The sequence below is a fragment of the Nothobranchius furzeri genome, chromosome 9, assembly GCF_043380555.1.
Source record: "Nothobranchius furzeri strain GRZ-AD chromosome 9, NfurGRZ-RIMD1, whole genome shotgun sequence".
Taxonomy (NCBI): Eukaryota; Metazoa; Chordata; class Actinopteri; order Cyprinodontiformes; family Nothobranchiidae; genus Nothobranchius; species Nothobranchius furzeri.
This window is the reverse complement of record NC_091749.1, coordinates 70,438,396-70,453,752: the sequence shown is the minus strand read 5'-3', so window position 1 is coordinate 70,453,752 and position 15,357 is coordinate 70,438,396. Positions and strand designations below refer to the sequence as shown.

Genomic DNA, 15,357 nt, shown 5'->3' with positions numbered 1-15,357 from the left:
TAGGTAGGGCTGAAACGATTCCTCGAGTACCTCGAATAATTCGAGTACAAAAAATCCTCGAGTCAAATTCTCTGCCTCGAGGCTTCGTTTAATTCATGTTTAATTAATTCATGGCTTTGCAATAGCCCAGGGTCGTGTTTCACCCGGACCGAAATAAGTGACGCACATACACACTGCACTGAAAGCACACGCGAGTAGCGAATGTAACTTAACTTTCTCTTAAGCCATGGCGGACAACGTGGACCCCGGTGGAGTGCGAAAAAGACACAAAATGCCAAAGATGTGGGACCATTTTTCACGTCGTAAGGCGGAAAACGTAGTCCAGTGTAAATACTGTAAAATGGATGTAGCCTACCACAACACCACATCCTCCATGCTGCAGCACCTGACCAGGAAACATCCACACGTAAATGTCTCTTCTGCAAGCGGACTCGGAGCCTCTACAAGATAATGCATTTTAGCCTGTATTTCTATATATTCTGTGGACACTGTGCAACTTTTTCATTTGTAGCACTCGGTTTCAGCTCACACCGTACGTCTGGTAGCAACACGTCGGACTTAAAATGTGTTGTTACTGATGTCCGTTGTCCCTCAGGATTGCTGCAGGAGGACACGGGTATTTATGAGGAAAACGAAAGAAAGTAAATAAATGTTTTGTGATCTGTATAATTTGACACAACCACGGCAAACATGCTTTCGACAATCCTTGTTAGTGTGAGACAAAAAAAGTGTAGAAATTAAAACAAACGTGTGCTAATAGGGAAACAGCTGGCGAGCCATGTTTGCGCATGCGCCGTGAGCGGTTCTGGTTCTGTTTGGGCCGCAGCCGCTCGCATTTGTTTACTGTGAAGTAAAGTTGAAGTGCTGAAGTTTTGAGAACTAAATTTGAATAAAACTTGAAGAATAACTGGCAATTGCTTTCTCATTTCAAGAGGTCTTTCATATTTTATAACATGCTATTTGATATAAGGGTTTACAAAACGCAAAAGAGTAATTTATTAGAGTACTTGATTAATCGATAAAAGATTCGATAGAATATTTGATAGCTGCAGCCCTAGGTGTAGGAGACTATTTTCATGTTCAGTCTGCATTATAAACTCAGTGACCCGTTATAATCAGAAATTGTCATTTGAAAATAGCTTCTCAGTAAGCCACACCTTTAAGAGTGGTAGAGGACCAGATATACAACACCACTCTCATGTCACATTGTTATGACAGATTCCGGTTGTGCAGTGCGGTGCACCCCCCACCCCCACCCCCACCCCCCACACACAACCTGTTACTGCGCTTACACAACCCTATGGATAACAACTGTCAAGTCATGCTAGTGCGTTGGGCATACATTTTAATCACGCTGCCTAAATGTTGCTGGACGACGACCAACAACACGACCCTAAAAAGTCCCTACGTGACTTCTGTATGAAAACACCTTTTCCAGGAGGCATCATTTGGACTCTGGGTGCTTCAAAGCCAGTGCAGAAAGATTTAAGATAGGAATGAAGAAAAGCTAGTTTAAATACTAAGAAAAATAAAGCGAGTCACAAGCAGAGTAATGTAGAAAACAATCAGCTGTCAAAGGAAGGAGGTGTTGAGATGCCTTCGAGCGAATTAGAGCCATCTGTTAGGTTGGGGAGAAATGAGAAAGAGTAGTGTCGCATCAGACCACACACTGCTCACGTCCTCGACACTGAGATGCATTTGAAATGAACTTTAAAGTCACTTGCATATAAATAAATCACCTGAGAGGTGGAGCAGTGACAGCTGCAGTCACCTGCACTGCAGTCCTACTAAATCTCGACCCAGTTTATAAAAACCTAAATATTTTGGCCTGCATGACAAAAGGCTTCTTCTGGATAGTGCAGTATTACGTGACAAGCCCCACATTTAACAGCAGCAGCTCAGGGATGACGGGGTTCCCAGGAGGAAGACAAGCTGAGTTACGCCCTGCTTTGTGAAACCAGGATGGCCGTCAAAAGAATAGGTCTCGGTGTTCATTAATCTTTCACCAATGAACTGATCAGGGCCACAACGATTGTTGGCTGCGAGGACAAAACCGCTCCGGTTACACAGAAAGCCACAGAGTGACAGGTATGGTCAGGGGCAGACGAGCCGAAATATGATCCTGCAACAACCTGGCCAATAACAACAAACTACTGAAAAACTACAACAGCAACTGTTGTGAAAGGTGAAACCCTAAAACCCGTCATATTTCATGAACATGAATTATAAATTTTACGCTAACATTAACAACCATATTAGTAGGGTTGGGCATCGAGCATTGACTGGAACTGGTTCTAACTGTTAGTATTTCCTGGAATCCTTTAAAGTTTTTTTTTTTCCATTCCTAGTTTCGATTCCTAGAATGCCGACCGGAAGAGGAATCCGTGGCCGACCTCCGTGAAAAATAAACGTGATCTGCAGATTGTGATCAACGCTTTTCAGAGCTGATCACACCAGCTGTCTGTGTGCAGCACGAGTCCCCCCTCCCCCCACCCGATGAGCAGCAACCAGATATAAACAAACGCGTCTGCCGAACTTTTACTCCGTGACGTAAACTTTAACCCCCAAATTCCACTACCTCCGCTCCGCTCAGGTCCGCCCCCGCTTTCCGCCGCCGCTCACTTCCGAACTCAAATTATACTGGTACCCGTTCTACAACGGCTCCGCTCCGGTGCGGAGACCTGAGGTGCGCAAACAAGCATGAGCGGGATTTTCGAGATCTTGCGATACAGTCCGAGCAATAAACGCGGAAGTTAGATCCAAACACCCGTTGTGTGGGAGAAGCATCGAAATGAACTGTTTAATCTGCCCATCATTTGTGTTGAGAGATCAGCAGTGTTTGGATCAACAAAGTGTGACTACTTTGATAGTAGAAACTGTATTTATGGCTTACTTTTGTGCATTTAAACTTCAGCCGCCATTGATAGTGGTTAAAAGTTGTTAAACCTGTGCATATGAAACAAAAAACGCCTTTTGTTTATCGATTTATTGTGAAAAACGGAAGTTGTGCTTGCTCCTTTTCCTGTTGGGCGGTTGTGATTTCTTTCCATTTACTGCGGAGGTGCTCCGGCGTCCGGCAAAAATAGGATTGATTCTATTTTTGCTAGACGCCGGAACAGAGGGCGGCGCACGGCGCCGCACTGCCGGAGCACGGCCGCAGTAGTGGAATTGCTCTGATTGACTACAACGGGACCGATTTTGCTCTGGAGTTCGTGCCGGAGCGGAGCGGAGGTAGTGGAATTTGGGGGTAACTCCTGCAGCGTAGAGGAAACTTGTTAAAATACGTCAACACGGTGGATTTAATAGAAGCTTTAAAGAACAAACTCTGGACGGTGTGAGGCGAGTTTGTCTCACTGCAGAAATAAAAACACACACGGGGCGTCAGCAGTCAAGACGCAGCCGCTCACCAACACTCGTGTGTGTGTGTGTGTGTGTGTGTCAGAAGGCTGAACAGTAACCAGTAGAATAATTAAAGAGCAAGTCACCCCCTACAAGAAACTTACTTCAGTCCCTCTTCCCGTTTGAAAAATGCAACAAATGCTGTTGCCTTGCAGACCGAGAGGGTGGAGCCGCAAACCAATACACACACACACACAGGGTCACAACGACATTGTGACATCATAAGGACCAGTTTACATCATAGCATACCTCTTAGCCAATAGCGGTGGCAGATTTAAATTCTAATGCAGTGCAGAGTTTTTACCTGACGACGGCACAACACTGACAGTTTTAGGCAGAATATTCAAATTTTAACTAAGATGCACTGAAGTACCAAATTATTGATGACACGTGTCTGCAACACAATTAGACACGCATTTATGTAGTTTATGAGCAAAAAAAAGTTGATTTGGGGGTGACTTACTCTTTAAAGTCATCATGCTAGAGCAGCTTCTCTGTGATGGACCACACCAGCTTCTGCCACAATAAATAATTATAATTATAATAAATAACATTTTTTATTTCCTTTCTGAATTATTTCTGTTGAGTTTTAATGTTTAAAATCTGTTAGATTGTTACTGACAGCAGCTACGTTTAAGTTTCTGTTGTGACTGAATGCTGCTGCAGCATGGAGGTGTAGTTCTCAGTCATCCTGGACATGATCATCCTGAGAGTTTTAGCTGAAAACAGCTGGACGTTTCTGGATATGTTGGAGACATTTAGCCTCTCATCCCAGAGGCTTCTTCCAGACTTTGGTTGTGGTCAGAAACAAACACACTGGTTGTGCTGCAAGTCGTTTTCTCTCCAAAACATGTTTTTGTCTAAATGAAGGTGATGTTGTTGTTCATAGAGTTAAAATTCATGTTGAAGTTAAGATTATTTCATCAAGTAGGACCTGTGGGTAGCTGGCTCATGTAAAACATGTCATGTCTTGAAAGAATCGGAATCGAAACGAGGAATTGGAATCGTTCAAAGTCAAACGATGCCCAACCCTACATATCAGTAATATTCACAGACACCCTGTTGTGCTCGCGTTCCTGAAAGAGTTAGAAATAACTTGATGTTATTCTCACAAATGTCCGAACACTTGTTAATTTTAGGTTCAATTAAGGTGCATATATCAGGGTATCTGCGGGTTTAAGGGAGCCAAATTTAAGCCTTTTTAAGACCTTTTTTTAAGGCCACTTTGACCAAATTTAAGCTATTTTTAAAAATAGATTTAAGCTATAATTTCCAGCTGTTGCCTGGAACCGGTGCTAACCACGTCACGAATGTGGGATTAGCCATCCATTTACCATTAAACTTGCACTTCTCCAAGGCGCAAGCTCCCACTAGCTTAACCAGCTAATGTGCTCATCTAAAAATAGCCCCCTTTCACAACCAACGGAATGTGTACGGTTCCGCTTACGCCAACATCATACACAGAAAAATGCTGAACACTAACTAGAAATTCACGAAAGTTTTATAGAAAAAAAAGAATCTTGTTTATTGGGTCTTTCGTAATTTAAGACCTTTGGAAACTGGATTTAAAGAGCAAGTCAACCCCTACCAGAGTCTAACTCCACTCCCACTTCATGTTTGAAAAATGCAACAAATGCTGTTGCCTGGCAGACCGAGAGGGCGGAGCTGCTAACAAATACACACACACACAGGCTCACGACAGCATTGTGACATCATAATGTACCAGTTTACATAATAGCACACCTCTTAGCCAATAGCGGTGGAGGATTTAAATTAAAATACTGTGCAGCGTTTTTACCTGACAACTAGGGCTGTAGCGAAGCCTCGACGAAGTCGACGGCTCGATTCTAAAAATTTGTCGACGTCAGATCCGGAAGTCGACGCACCGCGCCCACTTGTTGCATCCCCAGGAGTTTGTAAATAGAGGAGGAATCTGCCCGTTTTTCCTCTAGTTCGCCCTCTTCTCCACCTTCACTAACATCTCCGCCAAATACCGAAGACCCGGAACAATGTCCGTCCACTACTAGATTATTTTCCTGTTTTGCCCGCCTTCGTCTCCCGGCAACGGACAACAACTTCCGGGGTCAGATGCGCTGCTTCGTGTCTATCGCAGATGTAGAAAATCACCGGGAGCGTTTCTCCCTTCATAAAGGAGCTTCTTTCAGACATGAGGAGAGCTGTTTTGGTGGTAGCAGTCTCTCCTCCGTGCTGGTCTGTTTGCTGCTGGGTGTTTTTGGTTTATTTAAACTTGGTAACTTGAACTTAACGTTGGTAAAGCTACTGTTAGCATCTTCGCTAACAGCTTCTTGCGTTGGGATAAGCTGTTACGTTTTGGTTTAGAGTTCATCTTTTTTGTGGTGTAGATCTCCCTTTTATTACATTTAGAGTGTTGTGGGTTTTCGGTTTAGTGTAAAATATCACCTGAGTTTGGTTTAACCCGTAACACCACTCGCCTCACGCACATAAGTGACCAAAACAAAGCAGCATGGAGACACTCCATCTTCTACCACCTCTCAGGCAGCAGCCTGCACTCCCAAGTTCTACACGTCATCAGAACATAACCAACCGCAACACAATAAAAGCAGTGTTATACAAAATGGAAGGCCTGTAGTGTTTATTCTCTTACAGTAAGAATTTATCAATTTTTTTGAGGAATTTATTTGAGATTTTCTGGTTTTTGTTAATTGTGCAATAGAAAAATAATCATTAGATTAGTTTTCTAAATAGTCATTAGAATAGTCGACTATTCGATAAAATAATCGTCAGAATAATCGTTTTAAAAATAATCGTTTACCCCCAGCCCTACTGACAACGGCACAACACTGCCAGTTTTAGGCAGAATATTTAAATTTTAACTAAGATGCACTGAACTGCCAAATTATTGACGACACGTGTCTGCAGCACGATTAGACATACAATTATATAGTTTATCAGCAAAAAAAAGTTTATTTGGGGGTGACTTGCTCTTTAAGGATTATTTGTCATTTTTAAGGATTTTTAAGGCCTTAAATTTGGAAAAGCAAATTTAAGACTTTTTAAGGACCCACGGATACCCTGATTTATAAAAGCCAGTAACAAATCACATTAGTGATGTGATGACAGCATCAGAGACCAATGACTTAGGTGCACTTTTCACAGGCAACATTTCAGTTCATGCCTGAATCATTAGTCAGAGGTCCCTCAGTCCTGTTTTCAATACATCTGCAGTGGTCTCTAGTAGTATGCCTGGATGGATGCCTTGTAAGTCATACTCTGAGCCACATCAGGATCTGAAGTCTTTTTTCCTGATATTTGGTTATCTCATCTCTGATTGGACGGGTTAGGGATGTTCTCTGCTGTTTCCTGGACGCTAAACCAACAACAGCCTTCCCCGTCGTGAGTCCAGATGGGTGAGTCCATGAATGTTAAGTGACGGTGTGACGTAGATCTGTCAGGATTATCTATCCTAGAGTTTCACCGTCTGTTTTCTATCAGAAGCTAATGCAGGAGATAGGTGTAGGAGACTATTTTCATGTTCAGCCTGCATGAAAAACTCAGAATGGCCCCTTAGAATCAGAAATAATTATATATAAAAAATAGGTTTAGGACCTCTTTAATAAAATAAGTTACATACGGACACTAAACATTCAAAAAAGTTCACAAAAACAAATTTGCAAACCTTTACAACTAATTTGACATTCTTCCATGCAAGCAGGCTTTTATTTTGTAAAGCTCTCAGAAAGATGTGCACAAATGTATAAATATAATTAATATTACATAAGGACAGAAATCTTTGGCTAAATGAACATAGATCATGTTGCAGCCTACAGCTCCTTGAAGTGCGATGCCTTCTGCGTGTTAGGGGCATCGATAGCGTAACGCTCTTATTTTGACACCACACCATTCCTGGTGTGTTTTCAGCTGAGGAATAAATGCAACATTTACCAACTTAATAAATAATTGAGTTATATAATCATATTTCTGTAGTGCTCTATGACAGATTTGCCCTGTGGGAAGTTTCTTAAATACACAATAACCAGTTATTACATTACTTTCATCAAAGCATCTTGTCCAAAATTAATAGGACACACTGAGGATTTGATGATCCACATTCCAACAGTGCTTCCCACACTTCTCTGTGAAAAACTCTACTTCACTCATCTGTTCAGAAAAAACAAACTAGAAGTTTTTAGACATGAGTATTCATCAGGAATCAGTGTCCTCTACAGACTTCATGTTGTAGCTTCCAGGCTTGCTGCTTTAGGAGGTAGTCAGCGGAGATGGGGAGCTGTAGCATCAACAAGTCATCTCCATGCCGTGTTTTTCTTCTGCTCAGTAACTAAATCAAGTGATTTCGATCAGCACAGTGAATGAACCTTGTTCAGTTGCTGAGCAGAACAAAAACACAGGATGGAGATGATTTGTTGTTGCCACAGTTCCCCTCTCTGGTAGTCAGTGGAGGACATGTCTGCTGAAACCAGAGGTAAGACATAGCCGTCAAGGCAGGAGAGGCTGAACTAAGCCGTTTTAGTCAAGAAGCTCAGAGGTGCTGTCTGTGTTATGATGATGAGACTCAAAGCTTTAAGAAACAGCTAAAATAACAGAATAATAAAACCATGCACAGGTCATCTTATCAGAGAGGAATTAACCACAGGTTATCGTTAAGAAATGTTCTCTTTCTAGACTTCACACCATTCCCTACTTAAACTAATATTCCTACCGACTACTCTCGGTCTGTGACTCTAGAGGATGTGCAAAAACGACTCACTGACCTGAGTATCTACTGACTCTGGTTCACACAGGTGATCGAGTTGTTAACCTCATTCTTTACTGTAGACAAATTAACTTCAACATGATTTTCTGACTTCAGTTTCATTACTTTCTGAAAACTAGCTCATTGATGAGGACCTCTGTGAAGACAGTTTAGTTTTTGTGCAAATTCTTGTGAAAAGGTGAATTAAGTATTGCTTCCGGTTATTGCCGTGGGCGGGTAACCCAGCTAGGGTGTCAGTTACATTGACGCAAATCAGCTGGGAGTTTTTAGTATTTCATTAAAGAGCAAGTCACCCCCCACAGCAACTTTTTTTTCTGATAAACTAGATAAATGAGTGTCTAATTGTGCTGTAGACACGTGCCGTCAATAATTTGGCACTTCAGTGCATCTTAGCTAAAATTTAACATTTCTACCTAAAACTGTCAGTGTTGCTCCCTCTTCAGGTAAAAACTCTACACTGCATTTGAATTTAAATCTGCAATCGCTAATGGCTAAGAGGTGCACTATGTCGACAGCTGGTACCATATGATGTCAGTGCCGTTGTGTGTGTGTATTTGTTAGCGGCTCTGCCCTCTTGGTCTGCCAGGCATTTGTTGCATTTTTCAAACAGTAAGTGGGAGTGGAGCAAGACTCTGGTAGGGGGTGACTTGCTCTTTAAATGCTACAACATCCATGTAATTCTATCATTTCTATTTACACTTTGTTTTGTAGAATATCTGAGTTTGTTTCTCTTTGGAATCCAGCCTAAAAGCTTTGCTTTGAAATAAAATATTACAGAGCACGTTGCACACAAACGTCATTCAACGACGTTGTCAACTAGAAATAGACAATCATTTATATTCATCTTTTAAACTAATTTACCGATCAGAATGTGTTCCCCGACATGTTCTCTGTTACTTAGTGTTACATTAGAGAACATTTTCTTTTGCCTGCACAAGAAAAACCCACAAAGAAGCAGAAAGAGACAACACAGGGCTGTGGCTCTCCCAGGCTACAGACTCCCTATGTCCATATGAAATGTAAAGAGAACCCAAACAGCTCCTAGAAATGAGGTAGAAACACCCTCTTGGTGTGACTGGACAGAATCACATTTGTCCCCCCAGAGGGACGGCTTTGTTTAGAGGAAGTACGGCTGTGTGGGGCATACAAACACTGATCCGCTGCCATCATGAGCTGTGCTGGTTGCTCGGACCTTCCCAGTCCCAAAACGCCTGGAAGAGTGTCAAACACAAATAAGCTCATGCCTCTGCAGCCAACCCACATGTCCAAATATAGAGTCCAAACGGTCCTGCGGAAAACGTGTTTCGAAACTTACTCACAGGAGGAGGCATTCTTATTGCTACTTGTAAATAGCAAACGCAGTAATGCTTCCAGTGTTTATGTTCACCAATTTCACGAGCCGTGTACGCCGACAAATACGAATTATAAACCTCGCATCCAATAGAGGACAAAGTGGGGCCTGTGAGAACAAATGAGGTGAGGCTAAACAGAGTAATCAAGTATAAACGCGTTGTGTGCCTTCACTTCCAAAGAGTATTAATATAGCAAATAAAACTGCCAAACTTTACTACTAATGTATTCCAAAAACATTCCCAGACAAACCTGAGATACAGAAAATGTCACAACTCTGCTGAGTCGTAGGAGTGTTGTGAACCGCGACGGTTGGGTTTTACCTGAACGTTATAAACATCCGACTCAACAAAGGCAGGTTTTACATTCTGACACATTCCTTAAATCTTCACAGGTTTGTTTAAAACGCCGTCCTCGGTGGTGGTGGCTGAGTGGGATCACAGCTGTTAGCTTAAGCTTCTGGTATTAGCAGAGCTTATCACTGAGGAATGTCCTTATGCAAACACGGAGATCCCATACTACTTACTATAAATGAGAATCGGCCAAAGACTCAACTCCACACACCAGAGCTCTGCTTGCTTCCACTTGTCTAATGGGAGGGGTGCAATCTTTGCCCCCAGAGAAGTCCGTAATCCAGAGCCACACCCAATAAAACTCTCTCCTTGGATATAATAAGTTAAAGAGGCAGCCAGAGAAAGTGTTATGAGCCCATAAATGTCCTCACAGCTTTATTATGCCAATAACTTCTGAAGTGACTAAAGATTTTGCTAAAATAATAATAAAAAATACGACTAATGCATTAATGTGGACATTATGTACCACTGCAGCCTCAGATCCAGATTTTGAAATTGTGTGAATTAAATCCCATTTTTCCTATAATCTAGAGAATTAAGTGAATAATGACTTCCTAAAGAGGGTGAAGCTGCTTTTAGTTACTATGCAGCACAGAGACGGAACCAGCTCCAATACTGCACATTCTGCACTGTAACAGCTCACCCTTTAACTTTGTCTTTTAAAATTTTAAATCTAAATTGTGTTCATGTGTATTTTAATTGTGCAGTCATGTTGATTTTATTATTAATATTTTTGCTAATCGCAATGCACACCTTTACTAGAGACGACATTTTCCTACATCCAGCTTGTACGTTTCTCAAATTTATCATCCCAACTGAATGGAAAGACAAACTGTATATACTAATATTTACTTTCCCAGTTTCCACAAAGCAAATAAAAAAAGTTTACAAGAAATTACCTCTATAGAGTACCGTCTTTTACATTTCCAAATCTCTGGGACTTAAAGGTCCCAACGAGGTCCATAAACTTCTTTTTTTTTTACATTATTTAAAAACCAAAACATTAAGATTTTTTGGCAACAGCGCTCATTGGGTCACAATGATGGCATTAAGACTGTTGACTACATCACTGACAAATCCATTCAAGGACAGGTATCCATGCAGAGTCAGCGCTGCTGTCATGGTGCAGACAAAAGTCCAAGGGACCAATCACATCTATGCATAGATTATTTTGTGCACACACTTTCAAAGCAGAGTATAAGACGGGGGTCGGCAATCCGCGGCTCTTCCGTCCATCTGATGCGGCTCTCTGTGCTTGTAAAATAATGAATGGATATTTAAATAAAAAGCTTTATATTTTACTGCATTAATTTTACATCTGTATGCCAATTCTAAATGTAAAGATTGTCTGCGTAAACCTGAACAGGTCCAACCCGGTCTTACTGTGAGACCGGGTTGACGCGTCACGCTTGTGCGTAATCATATATGCGCTTTCTGAGCTGACGAGGATGTGAGATTCTGGGATTCTCCTCAGATGCCACATTGGAGACAGGAACAAGCACAATTCAGCCAAAGTTTCATAATCAAGGAACATTTTCTAAGTGACAAGTCTCTCTGAGAGACCGGGTTTGGAAAACTCTTGCTTCAGTGGAAGGAACCTTCCCGCATGCGCTCTGGTTCTGCGACGCGCTCCAAGCCCCTCTCCACATCTTCAGCTCGCTGTGGACCGTACGTACGCGCTGACAGTGAGCTGCGCTGAGCAGTGTCCAGCTCAGATGTTCAGATGGGAATCTCTTCTTGGGTGATTTAGCTACATCTGCGATGTGCGTAGAATAAAGTGTCAGTTCATCTGCATGTGTCGGGGTAATTCTTTCTATTCTTTCTCCGTCAAAATAAACGGTCAAATACGGGAACTGTCCGGTCAACACAAGCCCTGCTTTTAACTGTTCTGTTTTCTTGTGAAAATTGTTGCAAAGAGATATAATTTAACTTGATTAACACCAGAGCCAGACGCACTGCGCCGTTATCTCCGTCGCTGTAAATGAGGGAAAAACAAAATGATCGGATCCTTTTCTGACCTTCCCCACCTACAAAGTTTAATTACAACAATCAAACGTGACAGAGCCTGGATTTGTGTTCTGAACAGTCTAAACATGTTTTAAAAAGAAACGTATGACAAAAGTGGCACCTGCTCAGTAAAACCACCAACAGGGTGAAAAATATCAAAATATTGTAGGCAGAGACGGGCTACAGCTTCTGGATCCACTTTATATAAATCGTTTTATTGATTATCTTCTTAAGAAAGATAGCTTTGATGTACACGAGCGACCGGTACTGGCTGCTGTCACCTGTTGTGATCGGTTAAAGCAGCTCTCTGCTGTCTGAGGGTAGGCCCCGCCCACAACGCCGCGGCTGCTGTGGCTCCCAGTGTTTTCTTTACTGTGGGAAACGGGTAATAATGGCTCTTTGATGGGAACAGGTTGCCGACCCCTGGTATAAGAGAAGCTACTGACCCAAGACCAAGGTCAGCTCAACCCATTTCACCTTCAGCTTGTGCACCTGTGTGGCTCAACCTGGGTGTGAACCTTTAGACTAATGCTCCAAACATCCTGAGATCTACATTTTTACCTGGAACACCACGTTCTTTTATTTGTTGGCTTAGGGTAAACCAGTGCTACGATGAGCTGCTGTGCCTGTTGGTGACAAACTGTTAACGGGAATCATGAGGAAGTTTCCAAAATGTCTCAAAACAAGGGCTCTAAATTCCCTATGAGCAGTGCGGCCCAGAGCTTTGGTTACTGAAATTTTGAACACATTAAAAAGATTTACACAACATTTCCCCTTAAAATAATCACAGAATTGTCTCAGACATCTGGAACTGCCATCAAATCATTATTAATTTAGTTTTCACTGGTCAAAAAGTGCGATAAATGTCACACATCACTGGGAAGGGATGGTGACCAAATTAAAAAAAAAGGAAACATAATAAAAATATTTTGTAAATAAAAAAACGAAAACAATATCTTGCATGCCCCACAATGTCCCGGCCATCAAACCGAGCCGTCACAATTGTGTCCAGCAATCACATCTGTGTAATTCCAACCAAAATTTACATATTTTCTCACAATTCTGTATCTCCAAAATGTCACATCTAGGGTTGTCACGGTGTGAAAATTTAACCGCACGGTTATTGTGACTAAAATTATCACGGTTCTCTGTATTATCGCGGTATTTTTTTTAACGTGTTACACTTTCAGACAACTAAATAAACCCTCACAGAGACATTATTTGAACCAAACTGATGCACCAATTCTGGATTTTTGTTCTTTTACATGCAGACGGCCTGCCGATCCTGATTTTGTATCATTTTAAATAATCTCAAATATATATTTATTTCTCTGATTAAGTAAAAAAATATCTCTGGATGAGAAAACAAACGCACTGGAGTTCTGCTCTTGCGAACATACATTAGCACTCCGCAGTGATGAGTAAATGGACTGGGAAGACTATAGATTTCTTCATTAATGATTGGAAATGGTGCTTTTTTGGACAACGACCACCCACCAGGCTGAATGGACCCTGTGTACGACAGCAAACGCTAGTTCAGCTTGATGAACTCTGGACAGCCGTTGTACTTCCTGTTCCCCTTCACAGAACTGTACTTTTCCAGATCCCTTGGGAATTTGCTGAAATTTTCAGTCTATTGTCGACACTTTTTCATCTGCTCCACAAACCTATTTATTTTACTTATTAAAGACACATGCAATCAAGAAAAGGGATTCAAATAGTACATATCCAAGTATGTGCACTATGAATGTGAGTACACAACGTGGCTGTGCTAACTAGTGCATACTTGACTAAAGGGGGCATGGCAAACACGTTATTATATTACTATTATTAAATGGTAACTACAGTATTATTTGCTACCTGGACCCTACTTCTACTATGCAATGCGTTCATTTACTCACCCAGAGAACTTTGGTGTTATTTGGAGTCAGAAATATCCATCTACGATCAGCCTGTGTCTATAATGGGAGTTGTTGTGGCAGCATCGCAGCCTCTAAATAAGACATCTGCAACTTAAGTCCTTCACTTCACCAATGATTTGGTGTGAATCACTAGCAATATTCCTCTGTTAATTTGGAGCGTCTCGGAGGTGCTTTGCTGTTATTATTCAGGGTTCTTTACAGGCGTTTATTGAAACCAGCCAGCAGATATTTCAGTGACATAATTTTTTCTAGCTGGAAATAACTAATGCATTATTCTGTTCAGAACCCAGAAATGAGCATTTTTTTCCAAGCGCAGGGTCCATACCGGCTGTTGCCAGATGACTTTTTGTGTGTTTTTACAACACAAAAATCATCGCCCTGGTGTTTAACTGTGTTCTTTAATGCATATTCGTTTTTATATTAAGTAAAACACATTTTGAAAACAAAAAGGGCCAAATACAAAAAGCAAAATGGCATATGTTTTTTTTATAAATGCCCTTTTCAAAGACACATAAGCACTCAATGCTTACCTGTCATCTTCTGGTACTTTACCTTTTAAGGAAAGATTTCCCCAAAGGTGTTCAGCAGACTGCTGAATAATAAAGATCATTTAACACCTTGACTCTTTTTCTTTTCTAATTCTCAATAGTCTGAATTTTTTTAAAGAAACCAGCAACATAAATATTTCCCAGACTTGGCTCTGTGGGTGGAGATAGTGGGTGTGGTGAGGTATAATTGTTGAACTAGTCTTGGTTTAAACAAGTTTCCATTGGTATTGGCAGGACGTATCCCTGCAAACAGCTACTGGGGCGCTTCCAATAACCAGTGGGTCATCAGAGATAACAAACACAATCTAAAGAAGTTAAATAGACTCTCTTACCCAACAACTCCTTCAGAGTAGTTCCTGACTTTCCACGGTGTGCCCGTATAACCTTCATATCTATCTGTGTTGGAGCCACAGCCGGTGTTTAAGATGCTGGAATTGAATCCAAAAGTGCTGGCTTTATTGACTCTTTTCCTTTTGTTGGGGTGTCCCTCCGTGAGTCCCCTCCACTGCACGGGTACCCCGCTGCCCGGCTGCTGTTGCCCCACTCCGCCGACACCGCCCCTGCCTGTGGCTCGGTTGTTATGGTTGCTGTCTAGTGGTATAAAGTCTCGCTGATGCGTTCCTTCCCCGTCCTCGATTGAAGCAGACATCCCCTGAGTCTTGAAATCTCCAAAACCCGCGTGGAACTTAAGTGTCCCGTTTTTACAGCTGAGGACGGCTCCCGGCGCCCCGTTGGCGATCGCTTTGACGCTCGGCGTGGTCTGAGCTCTGGTGGTGTAACTGTTATTTACGTGCAAATACCCGAATCCTTGTGTCGTCTCCCAGATCTGCATCCACAGGTTGTTAGCTGGTCCACGTTGTTCTGGTTGAAACCAGGCGATTCTAGGATCCATCAAACGACACTACAGGCAATATGCCCCCCCCCACCCCCACCACCACCACCGAGCAACGCTCAGCTCCCGTGAAGCTAGCTATCGTTAGCTAGCCAGTTTTAGCTTCGTTACCACTGCTGCTAGCTCAGATTCT

At 42.0% G+C, this 15,357-nt stretch overlaps 1 protein-coding gene across 1 annotated transcript in view; it reads right to left on the bottom strand.

The window, feature by feature from the left end:
• Nucleotides 1-15,357, bottom strand: part of tent4b (terminal nucleotidyltransferase 4B) — a 38,802-nt gene extending 23,445 nt beyond the window's left edge. Inside the window, exon 1 of the mRNA XM_054732612.2 lies at nucleotides 14,665-15,357. Coding sequence (XP_054588587.1) covers nucleotides 14,665-15,224 — 560 coding nt within the window. The 5' untranslated portion in view covers nucleotides 15,225-15,357. The remainder of the gene's footprint in view (nucleotides 1-14,664) is intronic.